The sequence below is a fragment of the Aquarana catesbeiana genome, linkage group LG07 (assembly GCF_042186555.1).
Source record: "Aquarana catesbeiana isolate 2022-GZ linkage group LG07, ASM4218655v1, whole genome shotgun sequence".
Taxonomy (NCBI): domain Eukaryota; kingdom Metazoa; phylum Chordata; class Amphibia; order Anura; family Ranidae; genus Aquarana; species Aquarana catesbeiana.
Window position 1 is genome coordinate 247265108 of NC_133330.1, and position 15138 is coordinate 247280245.

Sequence of the window (15138 nt, forward strand, 5' to 3'; positions counted from 1 at the left end):
GTATTTATTATAGCAAAAAGTAAAAAATAATGCGTTTTTTTTCAAAATTGAGGCTATTTTTTTTGTTTATAGCGCAAAAAAAACCCGCAGAGGTGATCAAATGCCATCAAAAGAAAGCTCTATTTCTAGGGAAAAAAGGACGTCAATTTTGTTTGGAAGCCACGTCGCACGACCGCGCAATTGTCAGTTAAAGCGACGCAGTGCCAAATCGCAAAAAGTGCTCTGGTCTTTTGCCAGCCAAATAGTCCGGGGCTTAAGTGGTTAATTCAAACAGAATAGGATCAATCAGAAAAATACCACATTGTTGATCCTAGCTCCTCCCCCATGACCAGTGCCCCCAACAGCAAGCTGCTTGCTATGGGGACACTGGTGTGCGCTTGCTCCTGAGACCTACTCTTTGCATCCATAAGACACAGAGCCGCGGCTTGGCCCCTCCTCCGCTCTCTTCTCATTGGCTCACTGGCTGTGATTGACAGCTATGAGAGCCAATGGCTCCTGCTGCTGTCTCAGCCAATGAGAGGGAGTCCCGGAACAGCCGAGGCTCTCATGCACATCACTAGAATTTAGAATTTACAACCACTATTTTGACACAACAGCTTTAGGGAGTAGGCCTACCCCCTCCAGCATACAGCAGGTGATTCATAGCTTCAGCTCTGTATGTTTTTCTATGAACCTAAACACGGGGGGGGGGGGAGTCCCTTCCCTCCACTCAGCTGTCAGATATCAGGGAACTCTGTGCTCTAGCTCTGCAGTGTGTGTGACATCAGATTTCCTCCCCTGCTTTGTGCTGCTGTAAAAAATCCTTTGATCTGTGCGTTTTAGAAGCTCCACAATAGAAATGGCTTCAGATAAACAGGTACATCTTATGTAGGAAGATTTGTTTCATCCCAGTACATCAACTGAGGCCAGGTCACTTCACTGGGTATATATATAAGAGTTTACAACTACTTTAAAGTGGAACGAAAACTCCAAAATACTAATCTTCTTCCACAGTCCAATGCCCGCAAGGTCCCTTGCTGGCACCAGCATTTTTCCCCTGACTTTTTCTGGGTGCTGGTTTTTAGCCATCTTGATTGGCCATTACGGGAGGACGTCACTATTGTGCATGCACACGCACACATACACAGCTCATTGTACATTCTACAGAAGACTGCAAGCCAGAAGGTAGGTTTATTTTATTGCAAAAAACCCCGTAATGTCACTTCTGTAGTAAAGAGCCTGCCTACTTACAGTTTTTTCTTTTTAGACTTTAATTCCACTTTAAATGGTGCACTGAAATAGAGGGGGAGATGGGATCAATCAACCTAATGAAAAATGGCCAACTCGGGATACAACACCTTCTACAGTTCCAGGACAATGTCCAGCCCTGATGAAACGTTCAGGAAACTAGAGGGTATAGGTACTGCATAAACACTGGCAGTGATAAGCAGCATTTCTGGAGACAAAAAAAAGGGAATGTCCATTTCTTATGATTTACTATTTCAGTCCTATAGTTTGATTTAAAATACAGATTCTCTTTTATTCTGTTCAAAATGTCAGTTTGCATTGCAATTACACATTAAAAGAGCCCACAGACAAAATATTGTCTAGCTTTCTATTCATGTTTTGATAGAAGTTTTCAGCATAAAAGACTCACTTTGTGCACAATTTGCTGTACAGTGTTTAAATAAAAATGCTACAGAGAGCAATTGTGATGTGCAAAAGAAGAAGTCATAGTAACCATCTAAATTTCAACATAATTTAGCTAGATTAGTAAGGGCTCATACACATGGGTGTTCTGAAAAGCTACTCAAAACATAACATGCTAGCGATAACATTAATTATTTATAAAGCTCTTCCACTACCAAGCTCATCAGGTGCACAATGGACATTGGGGATATTATAGCATCCTTAAGGAACTGGAAGTATCAGAGTAACCGAATAAGCTCTTCTCAGATGCCTACCAGGCATTTGCTAATTGTTTATTCAGTGCTGTCATTGACTTGCATTACAGGCACTGATGAAGCTATGCTGGTGCTCTTGTAAGCCTTCCCATGTACACACTTAGACACTTAAATTATAAATACTGATGTAAGTCATTGAGCATTGAGTAGGCTTTATGAAAACACAAACATTCAGAGAAAGGACACCTATGTGAATGAACCCAAAAAGTGTAATACAAAATTCTAAACAGACGCCTAAAGTGGTTCTATAGCCAAGATATTTTTTACCTTAATGCATTCCTTGCATTAAGTTAAAAAATGTCCCGCTAGTTGTATTACCTCCTAACCTCCCTATATACTTACCTGAGCCCGATCCAGCACTGTGGCTGTCTGAAGTGGCATTGAGCGGTGCTCCTCTCCTTACAGGACACACAGGCAGAACCAAATCAAAGTTGTAGTATGAGTGATACAGCAAAACCTTAATGAACGGAGATGGAAGCCTGTGGTTGAGCCATTCTTGATTAAACTGTGATGTGTAGCTGCCAAAAAAAGGAATTTTACCTTACATATCATAAAAAAGTAGCTCATCATATACACAGCATTAAAAAAAATAATAATCATTTTTACAATAAAAATGTGAAACTCAAAATGTAAGCAAACACAAACTTTTTGCATGGTATGCTTTGATGCAGTTGGACATTTTTTGCAAAAAGATAAATGTAAATTATTAAAAGTGTTAATGTATTTTAGAAAATATACAGAAACAGCTAGTTAGCTTTATTCTGGAAAGTGTTAAAACTCAGTGCAAATGTTCCAGCTGTTACACTGGATAAGTAACACAACTGCATAGTAAAAGTAAAGTGGAGCCCCACCCAAAATGTTTTAAAAATTTTTGGTGGAATGACATAGGGTTCCCCCTATCAAGCCCTTATTATCAGCGGGTTCTTCTCCCTCTTATCTGGCTTTGCTGTGACTGCCAGGGCTATGAGTTGAACCTTACACAGCTATTCCTTGAATGTCCATGCATTCTTTTGGAGAATATTCTAAGGACTGGAGATGCCAAAATTATTCTAGAAGAGAAGCATGAAGTTCAGCTGACAACCAAAAATTTGTAGCATGATCTTGGGGAGATTCTCTATATATGTCCATGCTAGTCTTCCTGTGGCAAGTTTTCATGCAGGCTTCAGTTCAGCTTTTAAATTTTCTTCAAAAGGGCTGTTGGAGTGTGGTATGTGGTCTATGCGCAACAATCGTAGCAACAGTGCTCTAGCTGAAAGAAAGCCAGTTAATTGACCAGTTGATACACTCATGAATGCACTGAATGTTTCACAACACTGTCAATCAGATTCAATACTGTGGAGAACATTTATTTGCACATAACATAGCTCTACAGCAAAATATGCTGGGAAGAACATGGAGTTCCAGTGCGCTCTAATCAGTGTATCATAGTCGAGTAGGTCTTAACCAGGAAAAAAATATCTCTGCCAGTTTGATGCAATGGGTGCTTCACTCACTCTCACTTTATAAACTGTGGTATCAGTCAGCATGATGTGATGGAATGAGATGGCAACAAGCATGACCTTGATAAGGGGGGACTTGAGTACTGGAGTGCTTCTTAAGTGATTTCACATTGCAAGGGAAGTAGATACATTAGTAACTTTTTTACAATTTCCTAAATTTGTAAACAATTTCTGACTCTTAGAACTATTATCTAACAAGTATAGAACTGATCTAGTATGTTAGTTTACAGCTTCTGGAAATTGGATTGGCTGTTTTGTGGCATTGAAGTTGTGGAATATGATACTTCAGCATATGTGGTATAAACTAACCACAACCAAAAGATTGGCCTGGATTCTTTCCTAAATGTACATAATATAACTGGATACAGTAAAACCTTGGCTTGTACAATTCGTTCCGGAAATATGCTTGTAATCCAAAATACTTGCATATCAAAGCACATTTCCCCATAAGAAATAATGGAAACTCAGATGATTCATTCCACAACCATTTATTCATAGGTCTTTCAGTTTATAGCTCATATAAAAAGATTATAGCAATGTGATAGGTTGTGTAACCATAAAATGCCCATTCACAACGGCAGCCTCCACAAGGGGAGTAGAAGCAAAATCCAGCAGAAGATACAGCTTATAAAAGAGAAGAGAGGCGCCTCTAAGTGTAGCAATATGGTTACATTTAACCTCCCTGGCGGTATTCCCGAGTGTGGCTGGGGGTTAAAATTCAGTACCATTAGCGGTAACCCCGAGCCACACTCGGGATCGCATTGCAGGATCCTGGGGCGGCTTTACTTACCTTGTCCCCGGGATCCTGCGATGTCCCCCGCAGTGTCCGAGGACTCCGTCCTCCTCCGAAGCCTCTCCGTGCCAGGCTCCGTTCCCTGCGAGTGGCGCGACGCACGGGGGCGGAGCCTGGCGGCAAATTAAAAAAAAAGTAAAAATCATAACACATACAGTACTGTAATCTTACAGATTACAGTACTGTATGAAATTATTTCACATCCCTTTTGTCCCCAGTGCTTTGGCCCATGCCCTGCTTGCAGTTTTACATGATATACACTGTTCTTTCTGCCTGGAAACTGGAGATTGTCCATAGCAACCAAAAAGTGTCCCTTTACGTCAAAAGTGGCTTTAGACCAGCTAGAAAACAGCGATAGTAAATTAGAACACTTGCAGAATTGAGCGATAGTGAATTGTGGGGAAATTTATTTTATTACTATTTTTTTTTTTTTTTTTAATTATTTATTTTTATTTATTATATTATAATTTATGTTTTTGTGTTTCAAACTTTATCATACCCGGGATATCTACTAGACTCTGGTTTGGACAGATTTAAGTGTGTTATTGTTAAGATTTACAGACCTACAATATAAAACGCCAAATTTCCATGCAAAATAATTGTACCGCTTTCAGCACCTAAAATCCGAAATAATCATACCGCCAGGTAGGTTAATGAAGATACAACATTTAGCAATCCACATGGATCTGAAAGGGAGGCTTGAAGCGATAGTGTGAAAGGGATAAAGTCGATAGCGGTGCGGAGAATGGTCTATGTGGACAGCTTTACCCCAGATGCCTGCATACTTAGATGTGCCTGTTTTAATTATTAACCATGTGAGTTGCTAAATGTTGTACCTTCATTAAATGTAACCATGTTTCTACATACCTTTCTTCTCTTTTATACCCAGTTTTGACATGATGCTACTTTTATATCAAGACGTCGCTTGTTTCTCAAGTCAAAATGTATTAAAAAATTTTGCTTGTCTTGCAAAACGCTGTCAAACCAAGGTTTTACTGTGCTAACATTTATAGGTAACGTTAATCCAGGGAATATCTGTCTGCCTCTCGGAGGATCAGGAAGGACTTTTTTACCCTGCTGTAGCAAATTTGATCATGCTTTGCTGGTGTTTTTTGTCTTCCTTTGGGTCAACTGTGGGTATAGGATTGTGTATATGGGATTGTATGGTTGTTTTATTTATTTTTTTATTTTTATTGGTTTAACTAGATGGACTATTTAGATCTTTTTTCAACCTGACTAACTATGTAACTATGATTTAGCAGAAAAGTGACGACCATCTAGAGATCTTTAATCTCTATATAAAACCTACACAATCTTAACAGTTTGCAAGCTGGAGTTGGGCTTTAAAAGGGTTAAAATCACGTTCAGCAGACTCAGTAGTCAAGTACTTACATTTAACATTTTTACAATTGTTTCAAAATGCTACACAGTAAAAACACAGACATTTTACACACACGCACACATTTCAGCAAGCTTTGTTAATACAGTAGCGTATTACATGTTACTTTAAATGATATTTTGCCACTAACCAAATTCTGGCTGTGGGCAAGATGCACAGTATGATACCTTTTGGTCCAGAATTAGTTTTTTAAGTATGTTAAAAAAAAAGAATACAACATCAAATAAACGCTGTGCTATGCAAACTTTTTTTTTTATCATTGAAAGCCACCCAAAACTGAAAGTTCAGCAATGGATGGATATTGATAGTCTGAATCACTTACTTGCTTCTTAGGACTAAACTATATGCAATGTTAAAGCAGAAGTCAGGGCATCAAACATGTTCAGTAGAAAACCCTCTAGTACAATCATTAAAAACCTTAAATCTAAAAAAAGAAAAAAAAAAAAATCTAAAAACTCTAAAATGAGGTCACTTGACCCTGCTGGTCTGCTTTCAATCTTAAGAGATGCGGCCTAGGGGGAGGGATTGCTGCAGAGGAGCAAGTTATCATGTGAAGTAGTCAGCTTGCACTGGAAGAACATTTTCTTTGAAAAACATTCAGTACATATGAGACAGGTAGGTACTAAGCTGTCAATCAATCTCTATGGGCAGAAGGTCACTGAACAGTTCCATATCCAATGCACACTTTGACCCCACAGTGGCGCCAGAAGTGACAGAACTGCTTCCATTTTACTCTGGTGCCAGCCTTACAGCCCAAAAGAAGTGTAGCTCAGATCAGGGCTGGAATCTCGTGCCTGACAAACTAAGAATGCTGGATTTGGAACAATAGTGTAAAACATAAGGCACATTGATTAAGGGATATGAATTGCTACACATGAAAATAATTGCCTTGACTTCACATTTTTTTTTCTCATGCTACTAGTTATTTATTTATATAGTTATTTAACTTCTTTTGGCATTCATCGCATTTGCAATGCACTAACATCAACATGCTATATAATGTACAGTGCCATTTCTATCAAGTGATTAAATTACCTCTACTTAAGAAAAAAAAAAATATTCCCTGCACATTTACATTAATTGCAAGGATTTACAAAAACTTCATTGCACAGTCCTACTTGCGGCTGTGTGTGCTAGAAGCTATGCACAAAATCCACTCACTATATATTTCCTGTAGCCAATTATTTTTTCCTGAGTGCCGAGTGTTATAGTCTTCATTCTATAGTCATAAGGCCAGTCCCAGTATCATAATAAGAGAACATCTGCTGGCAACAACAGTGCACAGTCATATGATCAGTAATTATATTTCAGGGGGGAGTCCTGTAGATCAACACTGTAACCTTTCATACAAGCAGCAATATTTTAATTTTTTTGCCAATCATAGAGAATCATGGTTGGGTAATTTTAATAATAAATTACAAAAAAAGGCAAGCGCAGGAAAAAAAAAAAAAAAAAAAAAAAAAAAAAAAATATATATATATATATATATATATATATATATATATATATATATAAACAGAATTGGCATTATCCTTTATGAAAATCTTATACTGGCCCACTTTAAATTTCTTAGTAGCATGACATTTAAGTGACCCATGTTGCTTAGTTCTTTTATCACTTATAGTGGTTTAAAAGTAAGCGGGTGCGGTGATTTAGTGAGATCCTTCCAATAGAGTTCCTGGCTTTTTCACTTTACCACACCATGCAGATTTACTACCCCTATCTTGAATCTTTACTGTCTCTTCAAAAAATACAAAACATTAAAACAGTATTATTAAAAAGGTACCAGCTTCAAACATACAAAAAAAAAAAAAACACCCAAAAAATGAAATGGTCACTCTTGTACATGTTTTTAGTGTAATAAAACAAAGGCTTATTTCACTTTTGTATTGGGGATGAAGGTACAGAAAGGCCCCACATAAAGATAGGCAGTCAAAACTAAATCTAAAATAATAAAAGCAAGAACACATATAAAGGACAATCAATAATTAAAAAAACAATGTAAAAATGCTCAGTGAAAGAGAAGCAAAATGTAACTAAACTTCATAAACAAATTCTCGCTAATCACCCTGATAAAAAATAATACCAAAACCACTACATATATAAAAAGCACTAGAACCATTGTTAGTAAATTATAACAAGTGCAACAAAATATATTAAATGTATTAATGAAACTTATATCACATTATGTCAGTTACAATACAAAAAAACAGCATTAAAATCCATGATTTGATTATATCACTCTGCAGCCTTTAAATGCCATAGTAGTCAATAAATGATAAACATTCCCCTATTTAATGTAAAACAATTACTAAAAGAATGAACAAAACGGTGGGTCAGGCTGAAACAGTGTATGTCTATAAGTATTTTTTAAAGAATAGGCAAACAGATTGTAATTACAAATCAAAATGAGAAGGAATAAAGTAATTAGGAGAAGGTACCTGTAAGGCTGGCAAATTATAATGGTATTTTTTTTCAAAAGTTTTTAATGCCCGGCATGGGGTCAGGAGCTCTATATGGGTATAAATGATACTTAAAATAAAAATAAAACGTAAACCTCGTTGTGTAAACGAGGTTTACACAAATATGTTTAGCAGCCATACTAAAACAACTCAATCTTTCAAACAGTATAGGCATATAAAAAAAAAAGTAACTCAGACAGCGCTTGCACTAGTGTAAAGACTTGGTCATGATTTACATAAATCTATTAAGAAATCTTTCCCACATCACAGTATCATGAATTCATCTCTGCAGATAAGGATCACAAGTGCTGCTATTACAAAAAAAAAATGAATTAAATCAAATCACACACTTGCTACCAACATCCATGGAGCAAACAACATCTAGTATAATTAAGCACTGTGCCAGTGCTTGTATAAAAAATTCACTCACTGCTGGCAAAATGACAGATGTAAAAAATAAGTAAGAATCACAGGTGTTTAACTTTAATTGTAATTAATTATTACTCGGTTATAATCCATAGGTTTATGTAAATGACGACCAAGTCTTTACACTGGTGTGAGGGCTGTCTGAATTTTTATTTTTTTAATGAACACTAGTGCCAAAATGTAAAAATAAATACAAAATATATACAAAATAGGAATCAAAAGCATAAAACTATGTTAATGAGGTTGACAAAAAAGAAGAGGAGGGGGTGAATACAGTCTTCAGTTATTCCCCAGTGGGTTTTGGTAACACCACCAGGATTACATTTTTATGGTGATTTTTCTTTTCTTTTTTTTTTTAGATAATGCCCAATTAGCCATTGATACAGTATTTCATTATAAGAAGTTAGATTTATAAAAACTGAAGAAAAGAAAAACTGTCAATATTGTCCTTAAACAACCAATCAGATATCGGGGATTCTTTTCTAACTTGTACATACAAATGATGAATTGGACTTGATTCATTGGTATGGACAACACAGACACTTTTCTACAGGTTTCCAGAAGTTAGCTCAGTTCTTCTTATAAAGATTAGTATCACTGTAGGCCAAATGTATTAAACTACTTAATTCAAATATATTGAAGTCGCAGTCACCATTTACAAATGTCTATGTACAATGAATACCTATATTATTTTTGTCACAACCAAAATACTAGGGACTGGTTAAAATGTTGGATTCCCCAGGGATTAAAAATAAACTGCTGTAACTGAAGTCCAGAAGCCATAGCATGTTGGTTGAAGAAAAAAAGGCAATGAGATGATTTCAATACTGGCATGGTTTAAGAATGACTTCAGAATGACATGTGCTCCAAACGAAGGAGTAATGTTGGTGCTGAAGTTGTGCCAAAACAGTTTTTTGCTACATTCTGAAAACCTGGTTCTTAACAGTCTTAAAGTTGTTTCCTTCAAAGTCAATCATCTGCATTTTAGTTAGCCTAAAAATAAAATGTGGAATTTGTTCAAGGTCACAGTTGAATAAGTCTAAGCTAATGAGGTTTTTCATCATTTTCAGACTTAGTATCTGCAATCTATTTTTTCACTTTTAAAGGTAAACCACTCCAAAAAAGAAAATACATCAAAAATCACAGAAGGAATACAAGAATCCAAAAACTACACTTCAACGGTTTCTGAAGATCTTCAATATGTGCGAAGTTGTGGTTATCAAGAGATATAGAGAGATCAAAAACAGTTATTTCATGTTCTTCAAATGGAAAATCCAAAATCTAAATTTCTCAAATGAAGTAATATTCAAATGTAAAGTTTTTATGGTTCTCAGCTGGAAGCTTTAGGGCTTGTAAATCCACAGTAAGAGTTGAGTTCAACGTCTTGTAAATTTTTTTCCTGATCTTTACAGTCTTTTAAGGAAGAACCGTTCCATCTGATTCGTATATACTGCCAAATGGTATACTTGTCTTCTAAGATTTAAGATAATAATGGGAATTAATAGAATTGTTTACATCGAGGAGATCTTCAATTGTATAATACTATCAGAATCAGAGTATTAGGTCTAACAATTTGCTAGGATTTTGATCATATTTAGAAGTAAACTGGAGGCCAAAAGGATTTTGATTCAGATGAATATGACAAGACTATATATCTACAATAAAAAACCAACCAGGTTTTAAATAAAAATTTTAATTAGCCAATGGCTAACTGGGTACAGCCCAGTTGGAGCATTATTGCCAATGCCTATAATTATAAATAAAATTCATATTTAAAGAAAACATAATCTGTTAAAATTAAGTGAATGGCCTGCAGAAGAAATTTGGTTAGCTTTCTTGTCAGTAAGGGTCCATGTTTAAAAAAACTATCCACCGCTACTGGAACATTCTATGTTAGAATAGGGGGCTGATACTTAGATAATAAGCCAGCTTTTTTAATTTATAAGTAGAGCTGATGACTCTCTAAGATTGGATGTCATTTTAAAAATGTTAAATATATAAACAAACAAGGTTAGTTGTTAGAGAATAAATATCAGATGTGATAGGTCTTCCAGATTGATTTTTTGAGATAATAAAAAGAACAAAAAAAATTGTTTTACAGCTTTTGTTTTCTTATCCAATTATTTTGTATTAAAAATGTTATCTAAATCTTTTTTGGACAATGGGATCTTCCAAAACAAAGATATATTATTTGGTGTCCTAACAATTTAGAGGTTTTTGAACTTTTCTGGCCTTTTTTGTGTTCATAAAAACAAAAACGCCTCTTCGATCTGCTAACTGCCACCTTGATTTTGATCTTTTTTACAGTCATTATATATGGTCATTTTTTTTGTGAGATCAGATCAAGTCTTTTTAGTGGGAAACTTTAAAACCTGAAAAATCTACATGATGTGTAATGAAGTGCAAATTGTATATTACATCCCTTCCTTCCTTTTTTTTTTTTTTAAGGAAATTTTTCAGTGATGATTCAAAATAAAAAAAAGAAAATCACTGTTTTTAATTTAAGAAGAAGTAAAAACAAAACATTTTTGTTTTCTGTTAATTAATTATTTTTTGTTAGAATAGCAATAAACAAAATTTACAATACCAATCCTTCATCTGCAAAATTCTTATCTATGAGAAGATTTGTAATTCTCCTTTGCATATAACGGGAGGGTATGCAAGACAATGGGTTCCACAATAATGAAGCCTGGTTTCAAAGACTGGCAGGACTCAAGTTCAGGAGGAAGAGTTTCAATTTGGTTTCCTATCAGCTCAATCTTAATAAGGTTTGTCAGGTCACCAACTTGTGGAGAAAGGCTGGTCAGGCTGTTTTGTCCCAGCAACAAATACTGAAGCTTGCTACATTTAAACAGCCCATCTGGCAATGTTTCAATCTATAAAAAAAGAATATAAGTAAAAATTAGCTAGGCCCAACACACATACCATAATTTTATCATATTTTTCTTTTAAGGGAAAAATGTGGCCCTGTCACTTTACTGACGGCTCGTAAGTAACTGCAAAACAAAATAGCTACCGGAAGGAACCACAGCGTGGGACGGGGGAAGCATACACAGAAGTATATCTACAGCAGCTGGAGCGCAGCAAAGAGTGGGTGTTTGAAGAGACGGGCTGTGGGAAAAGTAAGTATAGATGTTCTTCTTGTAGGCCTCGTTCACATGAGTGATTACATCCTTGACCCATGCCGGGCTGTGTTTTGCTGGAACAGGGATGCACAGGTGTTCTGCGCATCCCCGTACTGGCAGTCCCATTTATGTTCAGTGGCATACAGCAGCTGCACGGACACAGCAGCTTTGTCCCAGTATGACATCCATGTGAATGTGGGTGTAAGTGTGTGTGGGCGCATGTCCCCAGACTCACCCTGGGTGTGTCCAGGGCTATGCACCCACATGGATGTCATGCTGGGACACATCGGCTATGTTCATGCAGCTGCTGTGTAACAATAGACATGAATGGGACTGCAAGCATAGGACTGCATGGAACACTTGTGCATCCCTGTGCTGGAAAAATACAGCCCTGCATGAGGCACAGATGTAATCACTCCGTGTGAACGAGGCCTTACATGCAGGGCCGGCCCTACCATGGGTCCCGGTGGATCCATGAGACCCAGGCAGCACTTGAGAGGAGTGGCAGAGGCGGCTCTCCATTGAGCATTGAAACACTGTTTGCAGCTTTGCCTTAAGGAGCCAAGATGGGAGGACAGCCTCCAGTCCGATCTGACTCCCGCTCAGTCCAGATGGCAGGGTAGGCAATCTGAATCTATAATACATCCATCCACTAGGGGTCTGGGCTCCCCGCTGCTCAAACTAGGAGTGCTCCGCTCCAATCTGGGACCAGCATCCCCCCTGCTCATTGTGCCGTTGGTCAGGTGTACAGGAGGGAGGCCGGTCCCAGATAGGAGCAGAGCGCTCCTAGTTTGAGCAGCGTAGAGGTACGAGCAAACAGCTATAATGAGAGTCTGCAGGAGCCTGAGATTCCACCCATGATCGACTGATCATGGGTGCAATGCTTTGCACGCTCCTTAAAAAGAAATAATAAATGCACGTTTTTTTTACTTGTAAGAAATGTGCATTCATTTATTTATTTATTTTTAAAGGTGAATTTATCAGTTAAAGGCTCACATATTCACTCTGAATAATATTTTTTATGCAAGTATTAAATATAGATATACTCCATACTTCATACATCAAATCATAACTGGCTGTATGCTGTATAAAAATGAAAACAGTGGAATTGTTTGAATTGACAAATAATCAATACGTTCTCACTTTTGTTCCACACGCCTATAAGATCTTTCAAACATCTGTACTCCCTTTAAATATGTTCAGATTAATCTATATGAAATTCCTACGTTAAAGATTGCTGCAGATGGATGTGTGCAATTTGAAGTGGAGCTACACTGTATCTGAGCACCACAAACTGGCTATTTAATTCATTTTTTTTAACTGAAAATTTTTATTATTATTTTTTCACAAAAATATACAAATCTGCAGCATTGGGTACAGAAAATGGAGTTCGTAATATCACAGTTCAATTTGACAGACATTCAGCTGACCGTTGAACGACAAAGCCATTCGGTACCAACATTTAGTGATTAAACTGATTAAAGTGATTAAAGGATGAGTTTACTGGATTATTATACATCTCAGACAGTATATCCATTAATACCCTTTGCATAAGTATATAAACATATAGAAGAGAGAAAAGGAAAAGAGTAGAGAAAAAGGGAGAGGGAAAAAGGACAGCCACCCACCTCCAGAGCCCAGGAAAGCCCGAGAAGGAATGGGCCATACATACGCAAATGATACAAAGCATTAGATCGCAGGAGTCTCCAACAGGACCCAGGGTTCCCAAATACGGTTATGTTTATCAAGAGTATCATTTAAAGAGGCCGTAAGATATTCCATTCTTTTAACATCTCTGATCCTGGAGTGCAGCTCAGACAGTGAGGGGGTTTCCCTCTTTTTCTACTTTAGAGCCACCAAACACCAAACATCGTGCTGCAGTGAGCACATGGGCTAAGAGTTTTTTTTATATTTTAGAGAAGGTGGCAGGTGGGAGACCTAGAAGAAAGATCTTCGGATCGAGGGGCACCCCAGTGTCAAAGATGGACTGAAGTAAGGATTGTACCATACACCAATAGGGGATGATTAGAGGGCAGGTCCAATAGACATGAAATAACGTCCCCCTATCTTTATAACATCGCCAACAACAGAAATCCGCCGTGGGGTATATGGAGTAGAGCAGATCAGGGGTCTGATATATTTTATTCCTTTTTTAATATTCAAAGCAAACTTCCCCATCCATCCATGAAAATTCACTTAGAAAAACACCCCCCTAGCATTTATGACCATCTTGAGTAAAGGCAGGTGATTCATGTAGCATTTACTTCCTGGGATCCATCTGCCCTTAGCTCAGGCATGCAGGAGGCAGAAGGGTATGCTTAGCTGAGAAAGCCCCTCCTCGCCTCCTGGGATGTATAACATAACTTGCCTAGGCATGGAAACTAGAAAGTAACTAAAGAAATGTAAAAAAAGTTTCAAACAAGAATATATAATATACTTTCCTATCTATTTACTAATGCTAGCAGCATAAGGATTTAAAATAGTCAATGTTGATTGAGTGAAGTTCCACTTTAAGCACTAGTAAACTAACTGTAGCATAAAGAGAACAAGACACTCACTGCCATCATCTGTAATGAATACACGGAAAGAAAAAAAGGCAAAAATCGGACTATACTCAGACAAAGAGTACACAAATGTACATAAAATATAATTTTATTACAAAATGACTCTAAAATTCAAACAATAATGTATGTACATATCCATAAAAACTATAATATTGTTTACAGGCAGGACCAACTGCAAATCCTTGTACACATACTCCTCATACATTATATATGGCTTATATGCCCAATACAAGTGTATATTTGATTCTCCAACGTGTTTAACTTAAATTTGCTTCACCAGGACACATGGAAGATAATTGCAGTTGACTATAACAGAGAGAATGTTATGATTAAACACAAAGGTAAATACTCAAGCGTTACCACATATCACCTGCCAAATCCCAACCGGGAGCCCCCCTCAATGCCAAAGCAAGTACAGTGCATAAGAAATCTCCTCGGCGGGCACTGGAGCAAACCAGGCTCTGAATACCTATACTTGGGATAACTTACCATTACAAAGTCTCTATTATGGTCATCCATGATGACATACATTCCAATTGAACCAACATGGAAAATATCATAACTTTAGTTTATATGGTTATATAGCTTAGACAAAAAAAAATGTGTTAAATACTCCTACTTGGGAATATTTACCAGTTAAGAAGCAGGGGAACATATTTTTAAATATACAATGTTATAGTCTATATGACAATACTAATAACTGCAATAAGAAAGCATCTCTGATGCCCGCCCAGGAAATGTCCTATGCACTGTAACTGCTTTGGCAATGAGATGTGCCCCTGGTTGGGATTTGGCAGGTGATATGTGGTAATGCTCGAGTATTTACCTTTGAGTTTTATCATAAAATGTTCTCTGTTATAGACAACTGCGTCCTGATGAAGCAAATTTAAGTGAAATGTATTGATTCATGGAGCATCAAATATACAC

General features: G+C 37.0%; 1 protein-coding gene across 3 annotated transcripts in view; it reads right to left on the bottom strand.

Annotated features, from left to right (window-relative positions):
• Positions 1-7472: 7472 nt before the first annotated feature.
• LRRC8B (leucine rich repeat containing 8 VRAC subunit B) overlaps positions 7473-15138 on the bottom strand; it is a 67062-nt gene continuing 59396 nt past the window's right edge. Inside the window, exons 4-5 of one of the 3 annotated variants that reach the window (XM_073593182.1) lie at positions 11110-11398; positions 7473-9995 (exon numbers count right to left, since the gene is read on the bottom strand). In XM_073593182.1, the coding sequence (XP_073449283.1) occupies positions 11132-11398 (267 nt within the window). In that variant the 3' untranslated portion in view covers positions 7473-9995; positions 11110-11131. Of the gene's footprint in view, positions 11399-15138 lie in introns of all 3 variants that reach the window. The other 2 variants (XM_073593183.1, XM_073593181.1) reach the window with 2 other exon arrangements.